The sequence below is a fragment of the Gopherus flavomarginatus genome, chromosome 14, assembly GCF_025201925.1.
Source record: "Gopherus flavomarginatus isolate rGopFla2 chromosome 14, rGopFla2.mat.asm, whole genome shotgun sequence".
In the NCBI taxonomy this organism is placed as follows: Eukaryota; Metazoa; Chordata; order Testudines; family Testudinidae; genus Gopherus; species Gopherus flavomarginatus.
The window spans coordinates 40,901,129-40,923,794 of record NC_066630.1 but is presented as its reverse complement, the minus strand read 5'-3'; the positions used below and the strand labels follow the sequence as shown (position 1 = coordinate 40,923,794).

The 22,666-nt window shown below is 56.1% G+C and overlaps 1 protein-coding gene across 7 annotated transcripts in view; it reads left to right on the top strand.

Annotated features, from left to right (window-relative positions):
- Positions 1 to 22,666, top strand: part of MTSS2 (MTSS I-BAR domain containing 2) — an 83,341-nt gene that overhangs the window by 39,320 nt on the left and 21,355 nt on the right. For all 7 annotated transcript variants that reach the window (XM_050922370.1, XM_050922371.1, XM_050922369.1 and 4 more), the window contains exons 4-7: positions 14,688 to 14,772; positions 15,108 to 15,199; positions 16,247 to 16,321; positions 21,587 to 21,744. In XM_050922370.1, the coding sequence (XP_050778327.1) occupies positions 14,688 to 14,772; positions 15,108 to 15,199; positions 16,247 to 16,321; positions 21,587 to 21,744 (410 nt within the window). The remainder of the gene's footprint in view (positions 1 to 14,687; positions 14,773 to 15,107; positions 15,200 to 16,246; positions 16,322 to 21,586; positions 21,745 to 22,666) is intronic.

Here is a 22,666-nt window from a genome sequence, read left to right as displayed (position 1 = left end):
AAGAAATATATTTCAAAAGTCTGAGGGGATGAGGGGGGGGCATGTTTCCCCAGGCCCACAGTGCCTGTGCCTAGATGTCTGGGAGTTTGTAACGGTGTTTGCATTTTTCACTGTCTGTTTTTAATGCCAAATGGATGTAACTGGATTAATGTGAGATCTGGTCTCCTCGGGGTATTTTGGTTCCTGGGGGGTGGAAAATATGATAAGCCCTTCCCCCCCCCCATGGTTCATGTTCTCCCCTCCCCTGCAGTCCACGTGCTCCTTCCTGCACCCCAGTCTGCCTGCGACCCGCGCCCCTCAATCCCCCAGCTGTTCCATCAGACAGAAAGCCAGCCAGGGAGCTGGGCTGTGCTGAGTTATGGAAACGATCCCCTATGCAGTCCTGCTGCTGCATGGCACAATGGATCCCAGTGCCCTATTCTAGGATCACTGGGAATGCAGCACAGGGCTCTACCACTGGCATCTGCAGAGTCTGGGATGGGTCAGAAATAAGGAGCACAAGCGAAAAGACTCGCAGAGGGGGAGGGGAGATGCAGAAACAACGCTGTCTCCATACATGGGTTTATTTCTTGGCTTTGCATGTGTCTGAAATATGTAACTTAAACCAGTGCAGATCCAGCCAGTGTGCTTAATATTTGTGACACATGCTCTGAGGCTTTGCAGGGCATTTTATATGTGCTTTATCACACCATAGGTGGAGACTTAAAAACTGAGTTCATGTTTGTGTGGTGTGTATATCAGAGATCCTGCAGCACTGTCTGTAAAGGAGGGACTTGCCCAACCATGCTTGACCAATGCCCTTATTCCCCCACAGCTGTGCATTGTTCTGCCTGGGTGGCTGCTGTCCTCCTCCCCTGGGTGACTGCATTTCAGTAATGCTGTATGTACATATGTAGAGTGGCCGGCCTCACCCCTGCAGCGCCTCCTGCTGGTGACTCATGGGAATTAGCTCTGTTCCAGCTCTGGAGCGCCCTCTGCAAACCGGTGATCCATCTGTCCTCTGGCCCCCGTGTCCCTCCCTGGACCCGGTGCGCTTTTACATGGGCTGCTGCCCCTGGCAGTAACCCCTTTCTCTCTGGGTCTCCCCTCCCCGGGAAACCCCCACCCTCTATCCCCACCTTGCCTCAGTATATGGCTCCTGCCAGTCATTGTCTAGCCCCACGCCGTGGGGCAGACTGCAGTATCAGCCTGCTCATCACTGGCAAGGTTGGGTTTGGACCTGCTGCCTTGGCCTACCCCGGGCTGCTCTCTGCAACCCCTGTACCTGTTAGCCCAATGCTAGGCCACAGCCTGGGGCTTTCCAGGCTAGAGCTCCCCAGCTCCTCTGCCTTTCCCCAGCCCTGCTTCACTTAGGTACCTTATGTCCAGCTCCCTACAGCCAGGCCCATCTCCCTCTATATCTAGAGAGAGACTCACTTTTGGGCTTCTGTCTCACAGCCTCTTATAGGGGCCAGCTGGGCCTGATTAGAGCATGGCCACAGCTGAGCCTACTTTCCCCAATCAGCCCAGGCTTCTTGCCCCAGCCTAAAGGCTGCTTTCTCCAGCTACCGCCCCTTCCCAGGGCTGTTTTTAACCCCTTCAGGGCAGGAGCAGGGGTCCACTCTGCTACAACATAAAAAAGCACTTTGCGCTGAAAGATGCTATGGAAATTAAGGGCCTGATCTAATTTCCATGGAAGTCAAGGGGGAATGCCTCAGCCCCTGTGACCGATGCAGCAGTTTTACTTTCGTGCCTACGAGGCTCAGGTGTGGTCCTGTGGGTCCTCCCCTTAGGCTGGGGGAGGATCCTTTAGCAGTGGGCGGGCTTTGCCCGCCCACTTCCCGGAAACCCAACAGATACGAGGCTCAGGTGTGCTCGTTATTGCTGTGTCCGCTGGGGCCGTCTGCGCTCTGCTACAACCAGACCTCAGCTATGCAGCCAAGTCTTTGAGCTCTGTGCTGTCAGGGCACTGTGCTTAGCCGCACACCGGACCCCCTGCAGCAGCTGGGGCTGCATTCCAAATCACAGGCTTTTATCGTCCGCTGGGGGGAATCGAGCCATGCAATCCTCACCGTCCTGCCCTTGTGGTGGCCCCATGACTACAAGATTCAGTGCAAGTTGCTGGTGTGCTGCAGCGTATTGGATTGACAGCACACAGCTTGGCTGGGGACGTTGTCGGGAAAGCTGGACTTGTTGGTAGCTGGAGCATTTGGTATCTGGAAGGGGTCAGCAGTCAGTTTGAGGTTTTGGGAGCTTTTGGTCTGAGTAGGGGAGAGGGGAATGTGATGGATCTCTGCCCTTCCCAAGAAGGCTCAGAGCCTGAAATTCCTAGCCCACTGCCTCCGCAGTCCTGGACAACAACCAGCCCCCTACTCAGTGCACTAGCTGGATGTGTTTGCTAACAGATGGGGGTGAAAGAATGAACTATATTGATATGCTGTGATCATCATTAGACTTCAGAGACAATGTCCATTAAGCTAATGGGAGCAGTTCATCTCTCTCTCTCGATGAGCTCTTGTTTCAGGCTGTATGTAGACTCAGGAAGACAACTCTGCATTGGTTACATTTGATTCAGGCTGTCAGGGTTTGCTCAGCAACCCTTAGGGCTGTGACCTCTTTTCAGAAAGAGTGGCGATTCTAGCAGGTGGATGTGTGTAGCACAGCTTCCGTAGCACTTAGCACTAGCTCTGCATGGTGCTGCAAAGAGAGGGGACCTGATGTGGGCCCTGAGCCTGCAAACAGCCACACGTCTGCTCAGTTTCACACATGTGACTAGGTCAGACTGAAATCACTGAGACTGCTTCCATGAGGCAGGGTGCACGTGTGTTTGCTTCGTATCCCCATTTAAGTCAATGACTCAGCTCTCATCAACTTCAGCATGCTACCGGCTGGGTTATCGCTTGTCCATAGCGCCTTCAGGCCCTCTGGTCTCTGCCCTAGCCTCACCTTTTCTATCCATTGGCAGTATGGTGTGTCATGGAGTCCCCGGGCGATGCTCTGGAACTGCTCCCTACAAAGCCAGGCAGGACTCTGGGGGCAGCCTCCTCTCTCTGAGCAGACTGTCGCCAGGGCAAGACGCTCACACAGCTTCACCTTCCTGGGTCTGGCCTCGGAGCATTCCGGTAGTAGCCTGCCATCCCAGTGAAAGCCTGGACCTGCTTCTTTGGCCCGCTTCCCAGACTGTCTCTGATCACCTCCACCAGGCGCTGGCAGGTGGCAGGTGCCCCCTTTAGGCCAAAAGGTAGGACCAGGAACTCGTATAAGCTCAGAGGGGCGATAAAAGCAGATTTCACCCGGGCATCCGGATCCAAAGGTACTTGCCAGTAGCCCTTGATGAGATCCATAGTAGTGAGATAACGAGCTCGTCAAGCCTAGGCATGGGGTAGGCATTGAGCTTGGTGATGGCATTAAGCTTCTGGTAATCCACACAAAACTGGACTGACCCATCCTTCTTGGGGACCAGTGCCACAGGAGAGGCCCAAGGGCTGGAAGATGGCTGGATCACCCCTAAAGCCAGCATGTCACTGACCTCTCTCTCCAGGTCTGGGCTGTTTTCCCAGTGACCCGGAACAGGGAGCATCGTACAGGAGGGTTGGCTCCTATCTCCACCTGGCAGACAGCCAGGTTAGTGAGCCCAGGCCAGTTGGAGAACAGCTGCTGGTAGGAACCCAGCACCTCTCGGATCTCTGCCTGCTGGGCGGGGGTTAGCTGGTCAGAGAGGAGAAATGATTCCAGCCAAGGGCCGGCCCCATCTCAGGGAATAGATCCACTAAGGGATTATCTACCTGCTCCTCCCACTGGCCACACACAGCCAGTACCAAATCCTCCTTGTCCCAGTGTGGCTTCGTCATGTTGACATGGTACACCCGGTGGCTGTTCTACCACATAGTTCACCTCATTCAGCTGCTCGATGACCTTAAAAGGCCTGTCCCAGGCAGCCTGTAGTTTGTTCTTTCTCACAGGGATGAGAATCATCATCTGGTCCCCGGTGGCACAGGAGCGGGCACACAGTGAGCGGTGGTACCAGACCTTCTGCTTCCCTTGGGCCCTGGCTAGATTCTCCCCAGCCAAGCCCATGAGCTCAGCAAGCTTCTCACGGAAAGTCAATACATACTCTACCACTGATTCTCCATCGCGGGAGGCCTTCCCCTCACATTCGTCTCTCATCAAGTCCAGGGGTCCCCTCACTCTCCTCCCATATAGCAACTTAAAAGGAGAACCTGGCTGATTCCTGGGGCACTTCCCAGTACTCAAACAGCAGGTGGGGTAAATACTTGTTCCAGTCCTGTGGGTGCTGGTTCATAAAGGTTTTCAGCAGCATCTTTTGGGTCCCACTGAACCTCTCCACCAGCCCATTGGAGTGAGGGTGATACGCTGAGGCCCAGGTGTGTCGGACCCCACACTTCTCCCACAAGCACTGGAGCAGAGTTGACATGAAATTAGGGCCCTGGTCTGTAAGGACCTCCTTGGGGAACCCCATTCTGCTGAAAATGGTCAGCAATGCGTCTGCCACAGATAGAAGACAGAGCCACTGCCTCAAGATAGTGAGTAGCGAAATCTACCACCACCAGAATGTATTTTTTCCCTGTCCGAGTTGCCTTGCTGGGGGGTCCCACTATGTCCACGGCCACCTTCTAGAAAGGCTCCTCTATGATGGGCAGGGGCCTCAAAGCCGCTTTCCCCTTGTCCAGGGCCTTCCCCACCCTCTGGCAGGGGTCGCAAGACCTGCAGTACTGCTGGATGGCATCAGTAAAAGTTCCGTAGCAGCCTCTGCCTCGTGCGCTGGATCCCCTGGTGTCCCAAGAGAGGGATATTGTGGGCCAGGTACAGTAGCCTGTGGCAGTACTTCTGGGGGACCACTAGCTGTCTCCTGATCCCCCACGGTTCCACTTCCCCTTGGGGAGCCCATTCCCGGTACAGGAATCCCTTCTCCCACAGGACTCTCTCCCGGCAGCCTTCCCCCAGGGGTTCCGCCATGCTGTGGCCAGCAAGTTCCCTCAGCTTTTCTAAGGATGGATCCTTCCGCAGCTCGGCCTGGAATTCAGCGGTGGGGGAAGGGGTGGGGACCTGCTCCTTCTTAGTGACTGGGTCCGAGGCCACAGCCCCACCAAGACCTGTCCCCAGTGGCTCATTTGTCACTGATCATTCTAAAAATAGAACAGATAAACTTTCGAACAGCCTTGGACCAATTCTTAGCAAAAATACTGTGAACAATGGCTTGTAGCAACGAATTTATGCACATAACATTAACTGAAATTATTTTTAATTATTTTAAAATGTGTTTGTTTACTTAATCTTTGTCTTTCTGATGATACCGCCATCTTGAATGGAAGTAATCTAAAGGTAAATGTGTGTTTTGTCGTTTGAAGGAGGTGCATTACCAGGTGTTTATATTTTATTAAAACCCTTCGGAAATGACTTTGGTGTTTAAAAAAAAAAACAAAAAAAAACACTCATGGAAGAAAAGAGAGTTTTCCAAGACAAATGGGAGAACTTATATTTTTTCACAGAGGTGAAAGATAATTTGTCAGCAAACGATTGCTGTTCCCAAGGAGTATAACATGCGTCGGCACTCCAACACAATGCACTGTGAAAAATATGATGCATTCACTGGAAAAATCTGAGAGGAAAAAGGTCAGCAACTTAAAGCAGCATTTGCCAAGCAAAGACATTTCTTTTCGGAGATTAACAAGTCTAGCGAAGATGCAGGAAGAGGAAGTTTTGCGACAAGCGAAATGACAGCTAAATCATCGCAACCTTTTACAGAAGGCCTATTCGTAAAATAATGTCTTGTGAAGGCCAGCAAAATTTTATGTCCTGATAGGAAGAAAGTTTTTGAAGGCGTAAGCTTGTCTGCCAATACAGTTGCCTTCAGGATAACGGGTTTAGCAGATAATGTGCAAAAACAATTGATTCAAATGGCAAAAGACTTGGAAGCATTTTCAGTTGCTCTTCATGAGAGTACAGATGCATCAGATACTGCACAGTGTGCAGTGTTCATTAGAGGTGTGGATTGTAATTTGAATGTAACTGAAGAATTGTAGATTTAATGCTACTGAAGGATACCACAATGGGACGGGACATATTTCAGGGACTGGAAGAGTGCATTGAAAAAGCTGCACTGCCATGGAACAAACTTGTATCTTTGGCTACGGACGGTTCGCCATCAATGTGCTCTGAAAACGTTGGTGTGGTTGGATTATTGAAGACCAAACTGAACAGCCTCAGTATGCCAGGAATTAGCTTCAGCAGTATACACTGCATTTTACACTAAGAAGCCCTGTGTGGTAAAAGTCTACAAATGAAGGAAGTTATGGGTGTAGTTGTTAAACCCGTTAATTTTATACATGCATAAGGGCTGAATCACAGACTATTCACTTCTTTTCTAGCAAGTATGGATAGCAAATATGCGGAACTTCTGTATCACACTCAAGTTAGATGGCTGAGTCCTGGAGATGTTTTGAAGCATTTTTTTGCACTTAGAGAGGAGATGGATTCCTTCATGAAAATGAAAAACAAGGAGGTTCCACAGCTTGCTGATTCCACTTTTATCTGCAGCCTTGCTTTTCTAACAGATGTAACTGATCACCTGAATGCACTGAGCTTGAAGCTTCAGGGTAGAAAACAGGTGATAACACAGATGTATGGCAGTGTTAAGTCATTCAGACTCAAGCTTACTTTGTGGGGGAAACAGCTGACTGCTGGCAATTTGGTCCATTTCTAAACTCTGAATTCCTGCTGTCTACAAACTCGCCAGCCAGCAGCCCTATGCGGCGCAGGTCCTTTGGCCTCTTGTCAACCAGCCACATCCTCAGCTCAAGGGGACAGTGTTCGTATAATCGCTCCAGCCCCACCAGCTCAATCACGTCCTCCTTGGTCTGGACCCCTGCCCATTCGCCCACTTGGGGTGTATTTCCCCCATCAGCGTGATCAGTTCCAGATATGTCATCCCCTGGGTCTTCTGCACACTCTGGAACCTTTTCCTGTACGCCTCAGGGGTCAGCTCAGACCTGCACAGCAGGGATTGATCATCCCCTTCCTTAAACCGAGGCAGCACTTTGATATCGGAGTTCTCTGCGGGCTTAGCCACCCGGGGCTCATCCCCACTCACCACGGTAGGGGTCTCTCTGCTTCTCAGCTCCGCCATCACCAGCTCATGCTGCCTCTGTCTTTCACGATCCTCCACTCCTTCTGTTTCAGTTCCATTTCCAACTCCAGCCGTCTCAGCTCCACCAGCAGGGAACTCGGCCATGAAGATGCACTGCTGATCGGGTAGGTGGATCCTGGGGCTGCCTGGCTGCTTTCAGCCCCTCCCGCGTCCCTGGTTGGGTCGGTGGCTGGGGTGACCCCTGGGGCTTCCTGGCTACTCCCAGCCTCTCTTGCGGCCCCAGCTGGGTCAGGAGCCAGCTCCTTACAGCGATCATTCTCTTCCACTCGACAATCAGCTGTGCCTTGGTGAATCTTCTAACGTACAACCCTCTCTCTCTCTGCACAGCTCTACAATGTCATTCTTAAGGAGATGGTTATAGGCCCTCTCCACGCTGTTTGCCAGTGGTCACAGACTCACAGGCCTGTGCTCTCTCAGCTCCCCATGATCCCTGGGAGGAACCACTTCAGTGCGACTCCTCTTCTTGGGGGTCCACTCTCTCTCAGGGTTAAGCTGTAGGTTCCTCTGCCTCCTGGAACTGCACCTCTCTGAGCCTTCAGCACGCCAGCTAATCCCCATTCATTCTACTGCTCCCAAGTCACTTACTGCAGGATGCTCTGTCCACCGGATGCAGTTGATCCCACCTTTACCACCAGATGTCACGGAGTCACCGGGGTGATGCTCTGGAACTGCTCCATAAGAAGCCAGCCAGGACTCTGGGGGAGCCTCCTCTCTCTGAGCGGACTGTCTCCAGGGCAAGTAGCTTACACAGCTTCACCTTCCTGGATCTGATCTCGGCGCATTCGGCATCCCCTTCCACACTGTGCACTTCCCGCAGCGAGTCCGCCTGGATGTGGCTCCTTGGGAAGCCAGAGGGCCCTGCACCCCAGTTCTGTAGTCGAATGCAAATCTCAGCCAGATGGTAAAACAGAAGGTTTATTAGTCGACAGGAACACAGTGTAGAACAGAGCTTGCTATTCCAGACATCAGTGACTTTCAGCCAAGTCCGTCTTGGGAGTCCTGGACCAGACATCCTGGACTCTCCCTCTTCCAGTTCCTCCCCGCCACATCCCCCACAGACTGCCTGCTTGGTCACATGGTGAAATCCCCAACTATGTGGGGGAGAGAGAGGCTGCACAAAGGAGATCATGTAGAACCAATTGCAAAAGGAGCTGGTGTCCTGGCTGAAACCCAGGGAACCAAGATGCACCAGATCTCCACCCCAGGAAGGGTACCATGCTTCAGGACATCATCACCGCCTGTCTGTGGTGGCTCTGGGACTAGGGTCTGGTGACCTCTTCAACATCCATAGAGAAGCCAACTCTGTGGGGATCTGATCTATTGATGTGCATTTCAGGGGCACCTGTCACTGTTGAATCAGAATAGAGACCATGGCTGAAGATGGCAACTTGCCTGGAAACAGAGCATTGAGGCCGATCAGCCCGGCAGGGGCTGGGTGCGCGGCTGCAGGGGAATGTGGGAAGCAGGAGGCAGTGTTGCAAATCCCGCCATGTTTTCAGTGCACGGGTAGGCGAGCCTGTTAGGCGATCTGTCCGGTGCTGGCAGGACACTTCCCAGGAAGAACACCTAGCACCTTTCAGCACAGAATCTCAAAGCCCTTTTTGGACATTTGTTAACCAACGGGAGCCTGCATATGGGTTTGTGCAAATGAGCTTGTGCCCTTTTGCTTCCTCCTTTACAATGAAGACGGAAACGGGCGTGGTAGAAAAATAAAATCAATCCTGCTTATTTTTCTACCGTCAGAATCTCAGGCATTCCAGTCTGGCTTTGCTCAAACCCCCTGAATGTCCCACAGCCTGGGCTCCCTCCAAGAGCTGTGATTTAGCAAAGACGCCCTTCCGCCCAAGTGTGCACTAGGCATTGGAGTTAATCATGTGTTAACAAAAACAAACTGAAAGCAAAGGCCCTGAGTCTCCTCTCACTTGACACCAGTTTTACCCGGTGTAACTCCACTGAATTCAGTGCAGTTACTGCTGATTTACGCCAGTGAGAGTCAGAGGAGAACCAGGTCTGGAGAGTTTGAAACAGTCTGACGGAAAATCGTTTCTCCATTCACTTGCTCACTTTCTCTCTTGGCTCTTCACGAGTTCTCATGTCACTGGGGAATCTCGTAGCCTAGACAGACCCTGAATTTCCAAAGGTTAAAAACAAGCACTTTTCTGTGGGGCCTGTCTCCGTCAGGAGGAGGCAAGCCCGGTTGTTTTGTCCTTCAAGGCTCGGTGTCCCCAAGGTTGGTATTTGCGGTTACACAGGTAGGGAAGCTGACCCCGGAGCAATGGTTCTGCAGCGAGCCGGGAGTCGGCCGGGATTGGACACAGGAGTTCCTACCTCCCCTAGGCCGTGCTGTGATGAATTCTCCCTCTGTAGTGTATGCGCTGTGTAGAGCGGCATCCATCTGGGACAAAGATCCATTTGTGCCTGGCTGCCTCCTGAAGTTACAGCCCCTGGGCTGTCCTTTCCACCCAGCCCTCGCATATCTTGCACCAAGGCCGGCCTGCTGGCGTTTCCCTCAGCTTCGGGGGACCTGAGCACGCGTATTCCCACAGTCCACACTCCTCTCCCTGTCGCAGCAGCTAGGGCCAGTGGAGGAGGGAATCCCATCGCTGGCATTTATGGATGGATCTGAGAACCAGATGTCCCTTAGTTCAAGGCCTGTCTGTGGCCTGGAGGGTTTCACTCTGGCTGGCTGCAAGGCCCAGCAGCCTAGCCCCCAGGCAGGGGCCTCTGGTAGCTTAGCTGGTACTACTGCTAGTAGGCTGCACCAGAAGAAACCCCCCAGATCAACCGCACAGAGATGCTGCCACCCAGCCTGCGGATGCCCTGCCAGGGAGCGAGCTCCTCCCTCCCGCCAGCCCTGCCCTGCGCGTCAGGGAGGCTGGCATGTGAGCTGGGCTCTGTGATTCCCAGCGTATGCAGCGGGAGCTGTGCTAGTGGTGTGGCTGTGGCAGCAGCTCTGGCGAGCTGCCCCGGTGTGTACCCGGGCTCTGGGCAGGCCTGGACTCCGGGGCTAGTGGGAGCGCTGCCTGTGCTAGCTCAGCTACACTGCCATTTTTAGCATGCCAGCTTGAGCAGGGCGCGGGGACGTCTAAGTGAACTGGGAATCAGCCCTCTCCACTCAAATGGAGACGGCCCCATAGCACCAGATCCATGGGGAGGCTGCAGGTGGCGAGCCTATGGCTAGCCCCATGCAAGTGGCTACTGATCAGGCCTGGAAGTCCGTGGTCTCCTTTCTTCTCTCCTCCCCTGCTCCCACTGGATTGCGGTGGGGTGTTGGGTGAGAACCAGGAGGAAACCAAGGGCTGAGAGGGAATGCAGCCCCGAGTGGCTTTCCGCTTGCAGAGAGTTCCAGCATAGGCAAGACTGGCGCTGAAGAGTGGGAGAGGATGGCAGGAAGGGAGGAGGAGAGACGAGAAAGGGAGGCAAAGAAAAGAGAAAACAGAGGAGAAAGGAATGAGCAGCTTTCTCTCCTCTCCTCTCCAGTGCTGACAAACCCTGGGTTCACCTCCATCCTCTACTCCAACCAGCCCCAGCCGCCCTCCTCCCGTGGGAGAAATATCTCCCTATAAACAAACCCTGCTTAGTTTTAAACAGGAAAACTGTCTCCGACTCTGGACAAGATTTGCAGCAGCACAGTGTGTCCCAGGGACCCTTCTGCTGGGGCTTTGTGTGTGTGCAGTCACTGCGCAGACAGCCCTGTGCTGTGAACAGCATTGCAAGTCCCGAGTCTCTCTTGACTCGTGGATGGCCTCAGGCGAGCCTTGGTCAGGCTAAACTGCAGAAAGCTGCGTTCTGCAGGGGCTGCAGGGACAGGGACAGCGCAGCCGCCTGCTGCATTCTCTGCCTTGCAGCCCCATGGAGGTTCTCTCGCAGTGGGGAAGTGTCATCTGCATAGTGCCGCTCCAGGTCAGCAGAGCACAATGAGATCGTTTTGGTCGTTGATATTCCTTGAGGGCTCCGCACCAGAGCCAGCCGTGCCAGTTTTGTGTGCCTTACAGAGCAGTTTTGTTCACTCCCCACCGCAGTGCTGCCAACTGTGTCCATTTTATCAGGAGTTCTGTAAGATTTGGTGTTTTTCTGAAAGCCCCATGTGAGCTGGGGAGAATCTCAGAGCTGGCTTACACTGAAAAGAGACCACCCTCCCTACATCTCCCCGGGACAGGAAGATATCCCCTCCCCGTGAAGCAGTGGTGCCACTGTTGTGTTTTATGTGTAGCCATCACCTCAGCTTTCATTCAACAGAAAAAGCCCCTGTGGTTGCAGAGAAAAGCTTAAAAACATACTTGGGATTGAGAAGGAATTTTTCCCCAGGTCAGATTATCTGGGACCTTCAGATGTTTTTCTCTCCCCTGCAGAGTGAAGTGTGGGTTGTTTGCTGGGATCATCAGGGTCATGGTGTATCTCAGCTGAGCTATATCCAGGCATTGCAGGGGCCACGGGCACTGGTGCACCTTGCTCCCTCCTGGTCTCTGCCTGTGCTAGGCAGCAGTTTAGTCCCTGAGAGCTGTGATACTTGGTTTACTTTCTGTTGCTGGGTCAGTGCATGGTGCGGGAGGCCTGTGAGATACAGGAGGTCAGACTGATGACCTGGTGTGCCTATCTAGCCTTAAAGTCTGTGACAGGTTCCCTTTAAGTCCCCAACAGCAGAAAGCTGATAGAGAACCCAACGTTGATTGTATTTTGAAATCTCATGATTTCAAGCCCAGTCTTGTGATTTTGGGGGCCAGACCCATGATTTTTGAGTCCTTGACATAGGCACCGACTTCCCCTCTACCCGGTGAGTGCTTGACCCCCGCTCCGCCCCCATTCCACCCCTTCCCCAAAATCATAGATTATCAGGGTTGGAAGGGACCTCAGGAGGTCATCTAGTCCAACCCCCTGCTCAAAGTAGGACCAATCCCCAATTGGTCCCCTCAAGTATTGAGCTCACAACCCTGGGTTTAGCAGGTTAGGCAGCGGGAAGCACTGGGAGGGAGGAGGAGGAGCGGGAACGCTGCGCGCTTGGGGAGGGGGGTTGGGGGAGGTTAGCTGCCAGTGGATGCAGAGCACCCACTAATTTTTCCATGTGGGTGTTCCAGCCCCAGTCTGGGTGATGCTGCCCTGTACTGGAGACTGGTCAGCTGTGTGCCATAGGCCCAATACTGCTCCTCCCTGCCAGTGCTTTTCCAGGAGCAGGAAGGGGCCTGTTTTGGAGCACGAGTATCTGAGTCTGGTCTGCTGGAAAGGCCTGGGTGGATGTGGGGTGAAGCCCAGCAGCGGGGGCTAGGAGTTGATGCCAAAATCCTAGAAATGTCAAGCTGGAAGGGACTGGGGAGGCCAGCTAGTCCAGTCCCCTGTGCTGAGGCAGGGCCGTTAAACCCGGCTCAAAGGAGCGAAGGCCACAAGGAGGCAGAGTCTGGCTGGGGACAGGTAGGCACTGGCTAGGAGAGAGTTCAAGGGGCAGATGCTGATTCCCTGCTGGGCGGAGGCGTAGGTGGGTTGGTGGGGAGGCAGCGGGGGGGGGGGGGGTCTCCTGCTGCGGGAAGGGAGATGGGCCTTTCCCCTGTACAGCTGGACTCGGGAGCAGGCCTGAGGCTCGGGCACAGAGCAGCTGAGGAGGGACTGGGCTGCTGGTGGGAATCATGGGCTAAGCCTGTGAGTGTCTCTAAAGCCTGTGTCAGACCCCAGCAGTGCCCTGGGTGTGAATGGGATTGGCCCCTCTCCCCCCACTCCCCCGCTGGGTCAGAGAGACTTGGGGATGGGGAATCGAGCAGGGGGTTAACCCCCGATTGCTGGGGCACTTCAGCTCTCCCAGCTGGGTGCACAAGGAGAAGTGGGAGCCCCCGGTGCCTGCCCCGTCCCTGAGGCAGAGCGCGGGAGGCCCTCCCTGCACACCCCTGGTTGCAGCGGTGGGATTGGAGAGCAGCCTGAGATCACATTGCCCCTTCCCAGGCAGCGAGCCCCAGAACAGCCTCGCGCTCCCCCAGCAGTCTCTGGCTCTCCTCGCCTGTTCTCACGGTCTCCGCCTGGATGCTGGGCGCCGGCTGCCAGCCATCTCCGGGCCTGGGCTGCCCCCTGGTGGCCATGAACGGGGCTCTCGAGTGAGGAAGGCTGGGATAAAGCAGGCGCTTCTGTCTTGGCCCATGAGATAGACTCCCTGGGCCAAATCTATCCCTAGAGTAACACCATCCATCCCCATAACACCAGTGCCCCGATGGGCTCAGCCCTCAGCTCCCCACGGGTTTTGAGGCTCTGGAGACCTCCTTCCCCAGTCAGGGGGTTGGTTCCTGCTGTGGCTACATGAGAGGATTTGCACTGTCTGGCTTACAGTAGGGAGCAGGTGAGACTGCCCGTCTGTCCTGCTGCTCATCCTGTGCCCCCTGCTCCGCCTCAGCCCCTGAATGCCAGGCTATTTGCAGCAGATTTCAGGGGCATTGCCAGTGAAGGCTACTGTGAGAATGGGATGGGTCTGGACTCAAGTGTCGGGGTGCTCCCAGCCTAGCCCATGGCGTTAGTCACTGTAAACCCCTCAAAGCCAGAGCCTCCTTGCTGCTTTTTTATGATGTATATCCTGGGCTCTGATTCAGCAAAGCTGGGCTGCACCCAGAGAGCTCTGCAGCTGGACAGCCCAATGTGGGGGGAGTCCCTGCACCGAGTCTCTTCCAGCTGGAAAGGAAAATCCAGCTCCAGTACTTACATTCCCCCCCCACCTTGATTCCCATCTGACTCTAGTGCGCTGTGCCTTGGTCTTCAAAAAGAACTTGTGGCACCTTAGAGACTACACAAAGGAATAAATGGACACAAATCTGCCATCGGGAATCATAACATTCAAAAACCAGTGGAAGAACACTTCAGCCTCTGTGGCCACTCAGTAACAGATTTAAAGGTGGCAATTTTGCCACAGAAAAGCTTCAAAAATGGACGCCAATGAGAAACTGCCGAACTTGAATTAATATGCGAACTAGATACAATCAACGAGGCTTAAATAGAGACTGGGAATGGCTGAGCCATTACACACATTGACTCTATTTCCCCATGTTAATTATCCTCACACCTTCTTGTCAAACTGTCTGAAATGGACCATCTTGATTATCACTACAGAAGTTTTTTTTCTCCTGCTGATAATAGACCATCTTAATTAATTAGCCTCTTGGAGTTGGTTGGGCAACTCCCACCTTTTTATGTTCTCTGTATGTGTATATATCTCCTCATTATATGTTCCAGTCTGTGCATCCAATGAAGTGGGCTGTAGCCACAGAAGCTTATGCTCAAATAAATTTGTTAGTCTCTAAGGTGCCACAAGGGCTCCTGTTCTTTTTGCGGAAACAGACTAACACGGCTGCTCCTCTGAAACCTTCCTTGGTCACGCCTCGCTTGGAACAGCCACATGGAAATCCTGCCCTGGACTCCGATGTCCCAACAGGAACGGACGGTGGCGCCTCGTTCAGGTGCATGTGCTGCCTCATGGCGTGCAGCCATAGTGCCAGGCTGGTGCCCAGGTTCAAGGGGCTGCCCTGTGGTTCACTGAAGATGCTCCCATGACAAAGCTTTCCTCTCCCTGCAGGAGCCACGAGAGACATCGGCTCGGCCCTGACCCGGATGTGCATGCGGCACCGCAGCATCGAGGCCAAGCTGAGGCAGTTCACCAAGTAAGTCTGATGGGCACCAGTGACACGAGTTTGCCAGCCTCAGCCTCCCCGCCTAAGGCTGAAGGACGTGGCAGTAAGTCTCTTCACACTGCGTCAGGCACCCAGACAGCTTTGTCGCGCCCAGGACCTGATCCAGGGAGCCCCCAGTACAGTCCTTGGGTGCAGCTGGGAGCTCCGCATTTCTGAGGTGACTTAGGCCCCCAGCTATAAAGGTATTTTAGGGGTTCCCCTGCTCAGCACTGCAAGGCCAGCGCCCGGGTCTGCAAAGGCATTTTAGCCACCTCCTTCCCACCGGCCTCGTTAACCGGGCTGACTCCGGTGTCTCCTTGGTGCAGCGCCCTGATGGAGAGTCTCGTCAACCCCCTGCAGGACAGGATTGAGGACTGGAAGAAAACGGCCAACCAACTGGACAAGGACCATGCGAAAGGTAAAGCCCAGGTGACAGGCGGGGGGGATATGCTATTCACCAGGGGATAGTGGGGGGGCACAGCCTATCCACGGGGGTGATGCACTGTGCCCGGGGGGAGGGGGCACGCCCTATCCATTGAGGGGGTGCACTGTGCCCAGGGGGAGGGGGTGCACCCTATCCACCGGGGGGGGTGCACTGTGCCTGGGGGGAGGGAGCACATCCTATCCACTGGGGGGGGATGCACTGTACCTGGGGGGAGGGGGCACGTCCTATCCACCAGCGGGGGATGCACTGTACCCGGGGGGAGGGGGCACGTCCTATCCACCAGGGGGGATGAACAGTACCCGGGGGGAGGGGGCACGTCCTATCCACCAGGGGGGATGAACAGTACCCGGGGGGAGGGGGCATGGCGTAACCATCGGGGGTGTGTGCACTCTGCCCGGGGGGAGGGGGCATGGCGTAACCACCGGGGGTGTGTGCACTCTGCCCGGGGGGAAGGGGCATGCTGTATCCACCGGGGGGGTGTGCACTGTGCCTGGGGGTGAGGGGGCATGCCCTATCCACTGGGGTGATGCACTGTACCCAGGGGGAGGGGGCACTCCGTATCCACCGGGGGTGTGTGCACTGTGCCCGGGGAGAGGGGGCACACCCTATTGACCACAGGGGATGCACTGTACCCAGGGGGAGGGGGCACGCCGTATCCACTGGGGGTATGTGCACTGTGCCCGGGGAGAGGGGGCACACCCTATTGACCACAGGGGATGCACTGTACCCAGGGGGAGGGGGCACGCCATATCCACTGGGGGTGTGTGCACTGTGCCTGGGGGTGAGGGGGCATGCCCTATCCACCAGGGGGGATGCACTGTATGCCGTGCCTGGGAGGGGAGAGGAGGGAGGGACCATGCCGTGCCTGGGAAGGGAGAGGGACCGTGCCGTGCCAGGAGAGGTGGGTTAGGGGAGTGTCTTGGGTCAGGGCAGGAGGAATCGTGCGCTGGCTGGGTGGAGGGGACTGGTGCCCCCGCCTGGCGGCCATGACACATCTCAGGATCTGTTGTATGTCTTCAGAGTACAAGCGAGCCCGCCATGAGATAAAGAAGAAATCCTCTGACACACTGAAGCTGCAGAAGAAGGCCCGCAAAGGTAAGAGCCCTGCACACACACCCCGCCCAGTGCCCGCGCCTGGAAGGACAGCCTGCCCCTCCATGAGCTATGGGCCTGCCCCTTTGTGGGGGTCTCATCTGCTTTCACACCGAAGCAAGGCTGAGCTGGGTCAGGCAGGGCTGCCCAGAGGATTCAGGGGGCTTGGGGTCTTCAGTGGCGGGTCCCGGAGCAGAAGGACCCCCTGCCGCCAAATTGTAGCAGGAATGGAAGAAGCTCCAGGGGCCCGGGCCCCGCGAGAGTTTTCCGGGGCCCCCGGAGCAAGTGAAGGACCCGGCTCCAGGGGCCCTGAAAAACTCTCGTGGGGGCCCCTGTGGGGCCTGGGGCAAATTGCCCCACTTGCCCCCCCTCTGGGCAGCCCTGGGGTCAGGTATGGCTGGAGAGGCCCTGGTGCCCTATGGCTCTAGGGATCACTGCGCTGCCTTCGACTTGAGACCTTCCCTGAGGCCGGGGGCTCTGATGGCGAGGAAGTAGTCAGGACCCCAGTTCACGGTCTCCCCTCCAAGGCAGGACAGAGACCCCAGTGCCACCTGGGCATCCTGGCTCGGGATTGAGCGTACAAGCGAGCTCCTCGTCCTGCTAGCTACGTTCCAGCTCAGACAGTGACACCTGCCTCCCTCGGTTCCCTCTGCAGCTTGAGCTGGGACCAGGATTCTTCCTCCCGCTCCTGCCCCCAAGGTTGCAGTGTGTGTGCTGTGAAGCAGCCAGTCTGCTCCGCCCCAGAGTTGGCTGCATTCTGTTGTAGCTCACAGGGCAGTGAGGAGGTTTAATTAACAAGTGCTGCCGCCATTAGTGCTCCTGGGGCAGAGGGTAGCAGACCAGCCTGGTTCTTTACCTCTAGGTGTTGGAAAGGTGGCTTGATGCTGACAATGGGGATCCATTTTGGGGGTTTGTGGGCTCAGTGACAAAATTCAGTGGGTGAACAACCCTGCTGCATTCACCACGCCCTGTGGCCATGACCCCAGCACAGTCTCTGCCCCTGGATCCCATCAGAAGAATCCTGCGGTGGAGATGGCCATGAGGAGCAGTCGCAAATGAAGTAGGACGCGCTGGGAGGGTTCCAGGTGGGCTGGGAAGGGCAGGGAGCGGAGGTGGCTCAGGCACTGGGGATCCGGCTGGCACCGATGGGCAGGGCCGGCTTTATGACCCACGGGGCCCGACTAGAATACTCGGCAGTGAGGCATCTGCTCCGGGTTTTCCATGGCACCGAAGGACCCCCCGCCACCAAAATACCACTGAAAACCCCCGGAGCAGGGCCCCATTAGGCGCGGGGCCTGATTCTGGGGAATCAGGTGAATCAGCTTAAAGCCGGCCCTACCGATGAGCACTGCTTGTGAGGAAGTTCAGGCTGGGGAGTCCCAGCCGGGCACTCGCAGAGCACTGCATGAGGACGTTATCTGAAGAATTTTGCTGGGCATGACAGAGCATTGCTCAGCACAGGGTTTAGTAGCAGATCAGTGGTACGCAGGCTTGTTGGAGACGGGGACCCCGTGGGCGCCAACCCCCAGTTGGGGCCTGTGGCATTACTGCAATGATAAGAACCAGCAGCACCCTTAAATATCCTCTCCAAAGGCTCTCTGCAGGGAAAGATGGCCCAATTCACTCCCTGCAGGGAACCTTCCCTTACCCTCAGGCACCCAGGGGTGGGGGTGGATCACACAGTCCAGCCACTCCCCCTAGCTCCCTTCAATTCCTCACACTCCAACCCAACGCACAAGGAGTTAATACCCCCCCACACACACACAGAGGATGGGGGCATGCGGGGGGCCCACACGTGTCTGAGCCATGTCTGGGAAGAGGGGGACTGACCTGCCGGCCTGGAGGGGGTGAGGGGGGCAGAGTGTCCGGACGTCAGCCTGGCTTTCACACATTCTCTCTCTGTCTCTCTCTCTCCTCTTTCCTCCCTTCCACATCCTTCCTGTAGAGCTACTTGGTAAGTCAATCGGTGCGAGCCAGCTCCATCCCGCTCCCCCCCGCCCTCTCCTGTGACCTGCGCTTCATTTAGCTCTGTCTCCCCTCTGCCTGAGCTTGAAATGAAACGAACCTGAGTCAGATCGCACTGGCCCAGGCTGCTGTCATACCCGGCAATGGCCATCCCAGCCCTTCCCTGCCTGCTTCTTAGGCTGATGCCCCCTCGCTGGGGTGGGCGTGGAGCTTCGCCCCAGTGGGGCCTTGATCTCTGGGTGGCTGCAGCAAGGCACGTGCCGTGTGCTCGCTCCAGAGCCTGGTCCAGGGGGTGGCCCAGGCGTTCAGCTCTGGTTCCCGGGCTGTGGGGTGGCCCCTTCCGTCCTGTGGCACCTCGGCTGTGTGCTGTCTGCTACAATGGTGCCATGTCTAGGTTCCAGCTGAGAGCTGGGGGATCCCGGAGAATCCCCGTCTCCACCCCCAAAGGCTGCAGGGAGAGAGTGCCCGCTCGTGTGCGGGCGAGGAACAGCGCCCACAGATAGCAAGGTCCCCCGCATGCCCCAGCCTCTGGAGTCCTGCCCCCTGTGTTGGCTACGTCCCTCTGCCAGGTGAGCAGGCCTGACCTCCCTGTGGTACATTGGAAACGTGGAGGACATGGCAGCCCCTCTAGGGGGTCAGAGCCCCCATCTACACCCAGCAAGTGTGGGTTTCATATCGAGCCCTCCCGCCCTGGCTTTCTCCTCTCTCTCTCTGCCCTGTTCCTCCAGGGTTCACATGCTGTAAGCCATGTGGTGAATGCTGAGATTTCCCTGCCGGAGGCCCAGCTCCCTCCTGGAGAGTGACACCAATTTCCAGCCCCAGTTGGGCCTAGGGGAAGCCATTTCCCCTTGCCCTGCTCCCATGTGGCTCTGTCACTGGTGTCTGCTGCCCACTAGCAGGGTCTCTAGTTGCTGCCTCCTCCCACCCTCGCTGGGCTTTTGATGTCAAGGAGGCAGGAGTTTTCCCCGAGTAATCCTTCCGGTGACAGCTGACCTGCGGTGCTTGTACCAGCAGGACTGGCTTGTGAGTCCCCTCCGCTGACCTGTCTCTAAACCGTTGGGTGTCAGAGAACCCCCAGCCCTCCCAGCCAGAGGTCTGTTCTGGGATCCCCACTCCAACTGCCCAGGCCAGCTCTTCACTCCGGCCATTGTGCCCACGTTCCTGGCGGCTTGGCTCTGGGCTTTGGGGCTGGCCAGACGGGAAATTCAGACTGGGATCCAGGTCTACATTCCAAGCTGCCACAGACTTGGCCAGGGGGCTGATTCGGACCCGTCTCTCTGTGCCCAGGCAGGCCCTCTCTGGCACTCTGCCTCCTGCCTGTTGCCCCCTTGTGCAGCGCGGTCTCAGCACTCACCCACTGCAAGTTTGCATCTCTCCACCTCCTGGCCTGATTAGCTTCTTAACTGTTTCATCCTGGAAGCTCCTTGTGTCACCATCTTTCTCCTCCGTTCCCCTGGTCTTTCCGCCTGCCAAGCCTCTCGGTCGTCCGGCTTTACCCTCTCTTCATGGGAATCGCTGAGGGGCGGTGGCTTGTTAGAACTCCATGAAGTTAATGTCCCCAGCGCCGCCCTGGGCCCCCTCATATCAATGACTGGGGAAACCCATGCACAAGAGAGAGCCCCACACCCAGTGCTCAGCCTGGTCTGCTTGGATCAAGCCTCTGAGCTGGGATTGGTCATCCTCACAGGCTGCCCCTACAGAGTGAAGCTGGGGTAGATGCCATCTGCTCTGTTTCATGCAGGTGGCACCGTGGCCCCTAAGCAGGGAAGCTGGGAGCCCTGCCCACCTAAAGCGCTCACTCCTCGGCTCCTCTTCGCTTGGCTTGCTCTGTCTATGCATGTGTGTTTCATCTTCCCACCCTGGACTAATGCCTGGGCACTCCTGCACCCACTGCATGGGTCACGTTCTGCCCCCATTGGACGAACTGATTCACCCAGACCTCGCAGCTCTCCACATTCCACTGGCTTGTGCCTTCCTCCAGCCACAAGATGAGCAAATTCCTCCCTGGTGCAACTCCAGGGCTTTGGTGGGGCTGCCCCAGGGATGAATTTAGACCCATGTTGTTAAATGTGATGTTGGGGGGATCGGGGTGGAGGGGGAATCCAGCAAGGGAAACTCCTGCAAGGTGAGTGTGGAACCGACGTGGACTGGAGAGGGCTGGGGTGGAGGCTGGAAGGAGGAGGATAGCTGATCCGTTTGCAGAGCCAGCGTGCCAGGTTATGACTCTGGTCCGGTTGCTATGTCCAGCTGGACAAAGCAGGGCTCTGCATCTGCCAACCTAAAGCAAAACCCCAGGGTTGATTGGGTAGGGCTGGAGCCTGACACGGAGGCCAGACCACACAGGTGAGGACGGGGCTTTCTGCCGCATGACCCAGCCTCTAGGTCAGCTTGACCGACCCCTGCTGGGGCCCACGCCGAGAGAGGTTCAGAGCGCTGAGCTGGGGAAGGCAGCTGGGATACTGGTCAGCCGCTGCCTCTGCTGTGAAATTCACAAGAGAAGGAAGCCAGTGGAGGGGCACATGGATCCTGGAGATCTCTGAACCCAGCAGATGGAGCCAGCACCTTTCCCTGTCCTGTGGTTCTTTTCTAGCACTGTAGCTAGGAACAGGCTGAGCGATGTCCTTCTCTGGGGCAGCTCCACTCACCGGCCAGATGGCACATGGCCTGTTGTGTCTGTCATGGTGGATGATTAGCCCAGGAGGTAACCCGCAGCCTCCTTGTTTGGGCAGAAGGGCTCCTTCGTAGGCCTCGGGAAGGACTCCAGAGCTGTATTGCCCCGTGGGGATCCTGAGCAAAGCCAGCCACTGGCTTTTTTCTGTGCTGATTCCCCCTTACGTAGACAAACGTGGCATCCCTCAGTGTGCCCAGAGCAGCCCAGCAGAGGGGGATTCTCACAGCAGGCTGTGTCTCAGGAGAGCCCTTGACATGCTGGCAGAAGGCTTGTTGGAGTTACGTTACTTTCCGGTCCTTGAGGGACTTTCCCACAAGTGACCTGGCGCTGGGTGTTCAGCGGAACTGGGATTGCATGGCGGGCTGCCTGCAGTGGGGGAGCTCGTTCCGCAGTTCGTAAGCTGTAATCATCTGCAGTCTGGTAGCAGTCACCCTAAATGCTCTGCAAGATGCTGTGCTGGCGGCTGCTCGGGTAAAATTCTGCAGTGTTTCGCGCAAGGGCTGATGTCCTCCACTGCCTGCCTCAGTTTCACAGCAGCAGAGCATGGAAGAGGGACAATCTCTGGGAGGCAGCAGGTTCGGGACCGGTGAGTGAAGAGGGGATGATGTCTCTGTGTCCTTGTCTCCTTGCAGGGAAGGGGGACCTACAGCCCCAGCTGGACAGTGCTCTCCAAGACGTCAATGACATGTACCTCCTGATGGAAGAGACTGAGAAGCAGGCTGTCCGCAAGGCCCTCATTGAGGAGCGGGGCCGCTTCTGCACCTTCATCACCTTCTTGCAGCCAGTGGTGGTAAGTGCTCCAGGCCCTTCTGGGGAGGGGTGTGTTAGAGCTCAGCGGGCTGGTTTTCAGATCAACCAGCCAAGCAAGCCAGAAGCCAACCAGCTCCTGCTCTGGATCCTCCAACAGCCACTTCCCCACTGCCCACAACTGTCTCCCCAGCAACAAACCCTCTCACAAGCGTGGAGGAACCTGCAGTCTCATCCTAGAGATGCGAGGAGGCAGGCTTCTGCGTCTCTACGGCATCCCTCCCAACAGGACATGGTGCCACGCAGGTTTGACCTGTCCTGCCCTCCGTAGAGGGAGCCAAGCCAGGCCCTCTGCTCAGTTTAGGGGTGGACCCTCAGATGAGGGTCTCAGGGAAAACTGTCCTTCAACCAGGACAGGGTCTTTGGGGGTCAGCGTGAGAGTCCCTTGAAAGCTGGAACCGTTGGGAGATGTGAGCCAAGGTTAGGGTGACCAACTAGCACGTGTGAAAAATTGGGAGGGGTGAGGGCATTAAAGATGCTAGGAGACGTTTCACAAGAGTAGGGAAGTTAGCCCATGTCCTGGCCCCTTCCAGCGGGGCAGTTACAACCTGCCCTCTCGGATTCCCCAGGGCCTTTAGCATGAACCGGACATGTTCTTCTCTTCCCTTCTTGTCTCTATGCTGTTGAGCGGTGCTGCCGGCCCCGTTACGGCAGCTGCTGGCATTGTTCTCCCCCTGAGCTGGCTGCACTTCCATGGCGGGGGTAGACGAGCCCTCCCAGTATGTATCTAGGGTGCTGGCCTGTCTCAGCTTGCCAGGAGCCACGCATGGCAGTGGCTGATACTGATCAGTTTTATTGTCCCATGTAATGGATTGGAACTGGCTGTGTTGGGTGTATGGTGACTGATGGATCGAACTCCATCCCCGGCTGCAGAGCTCCGAGGCGAAATGCCAAGGAGGCGAATG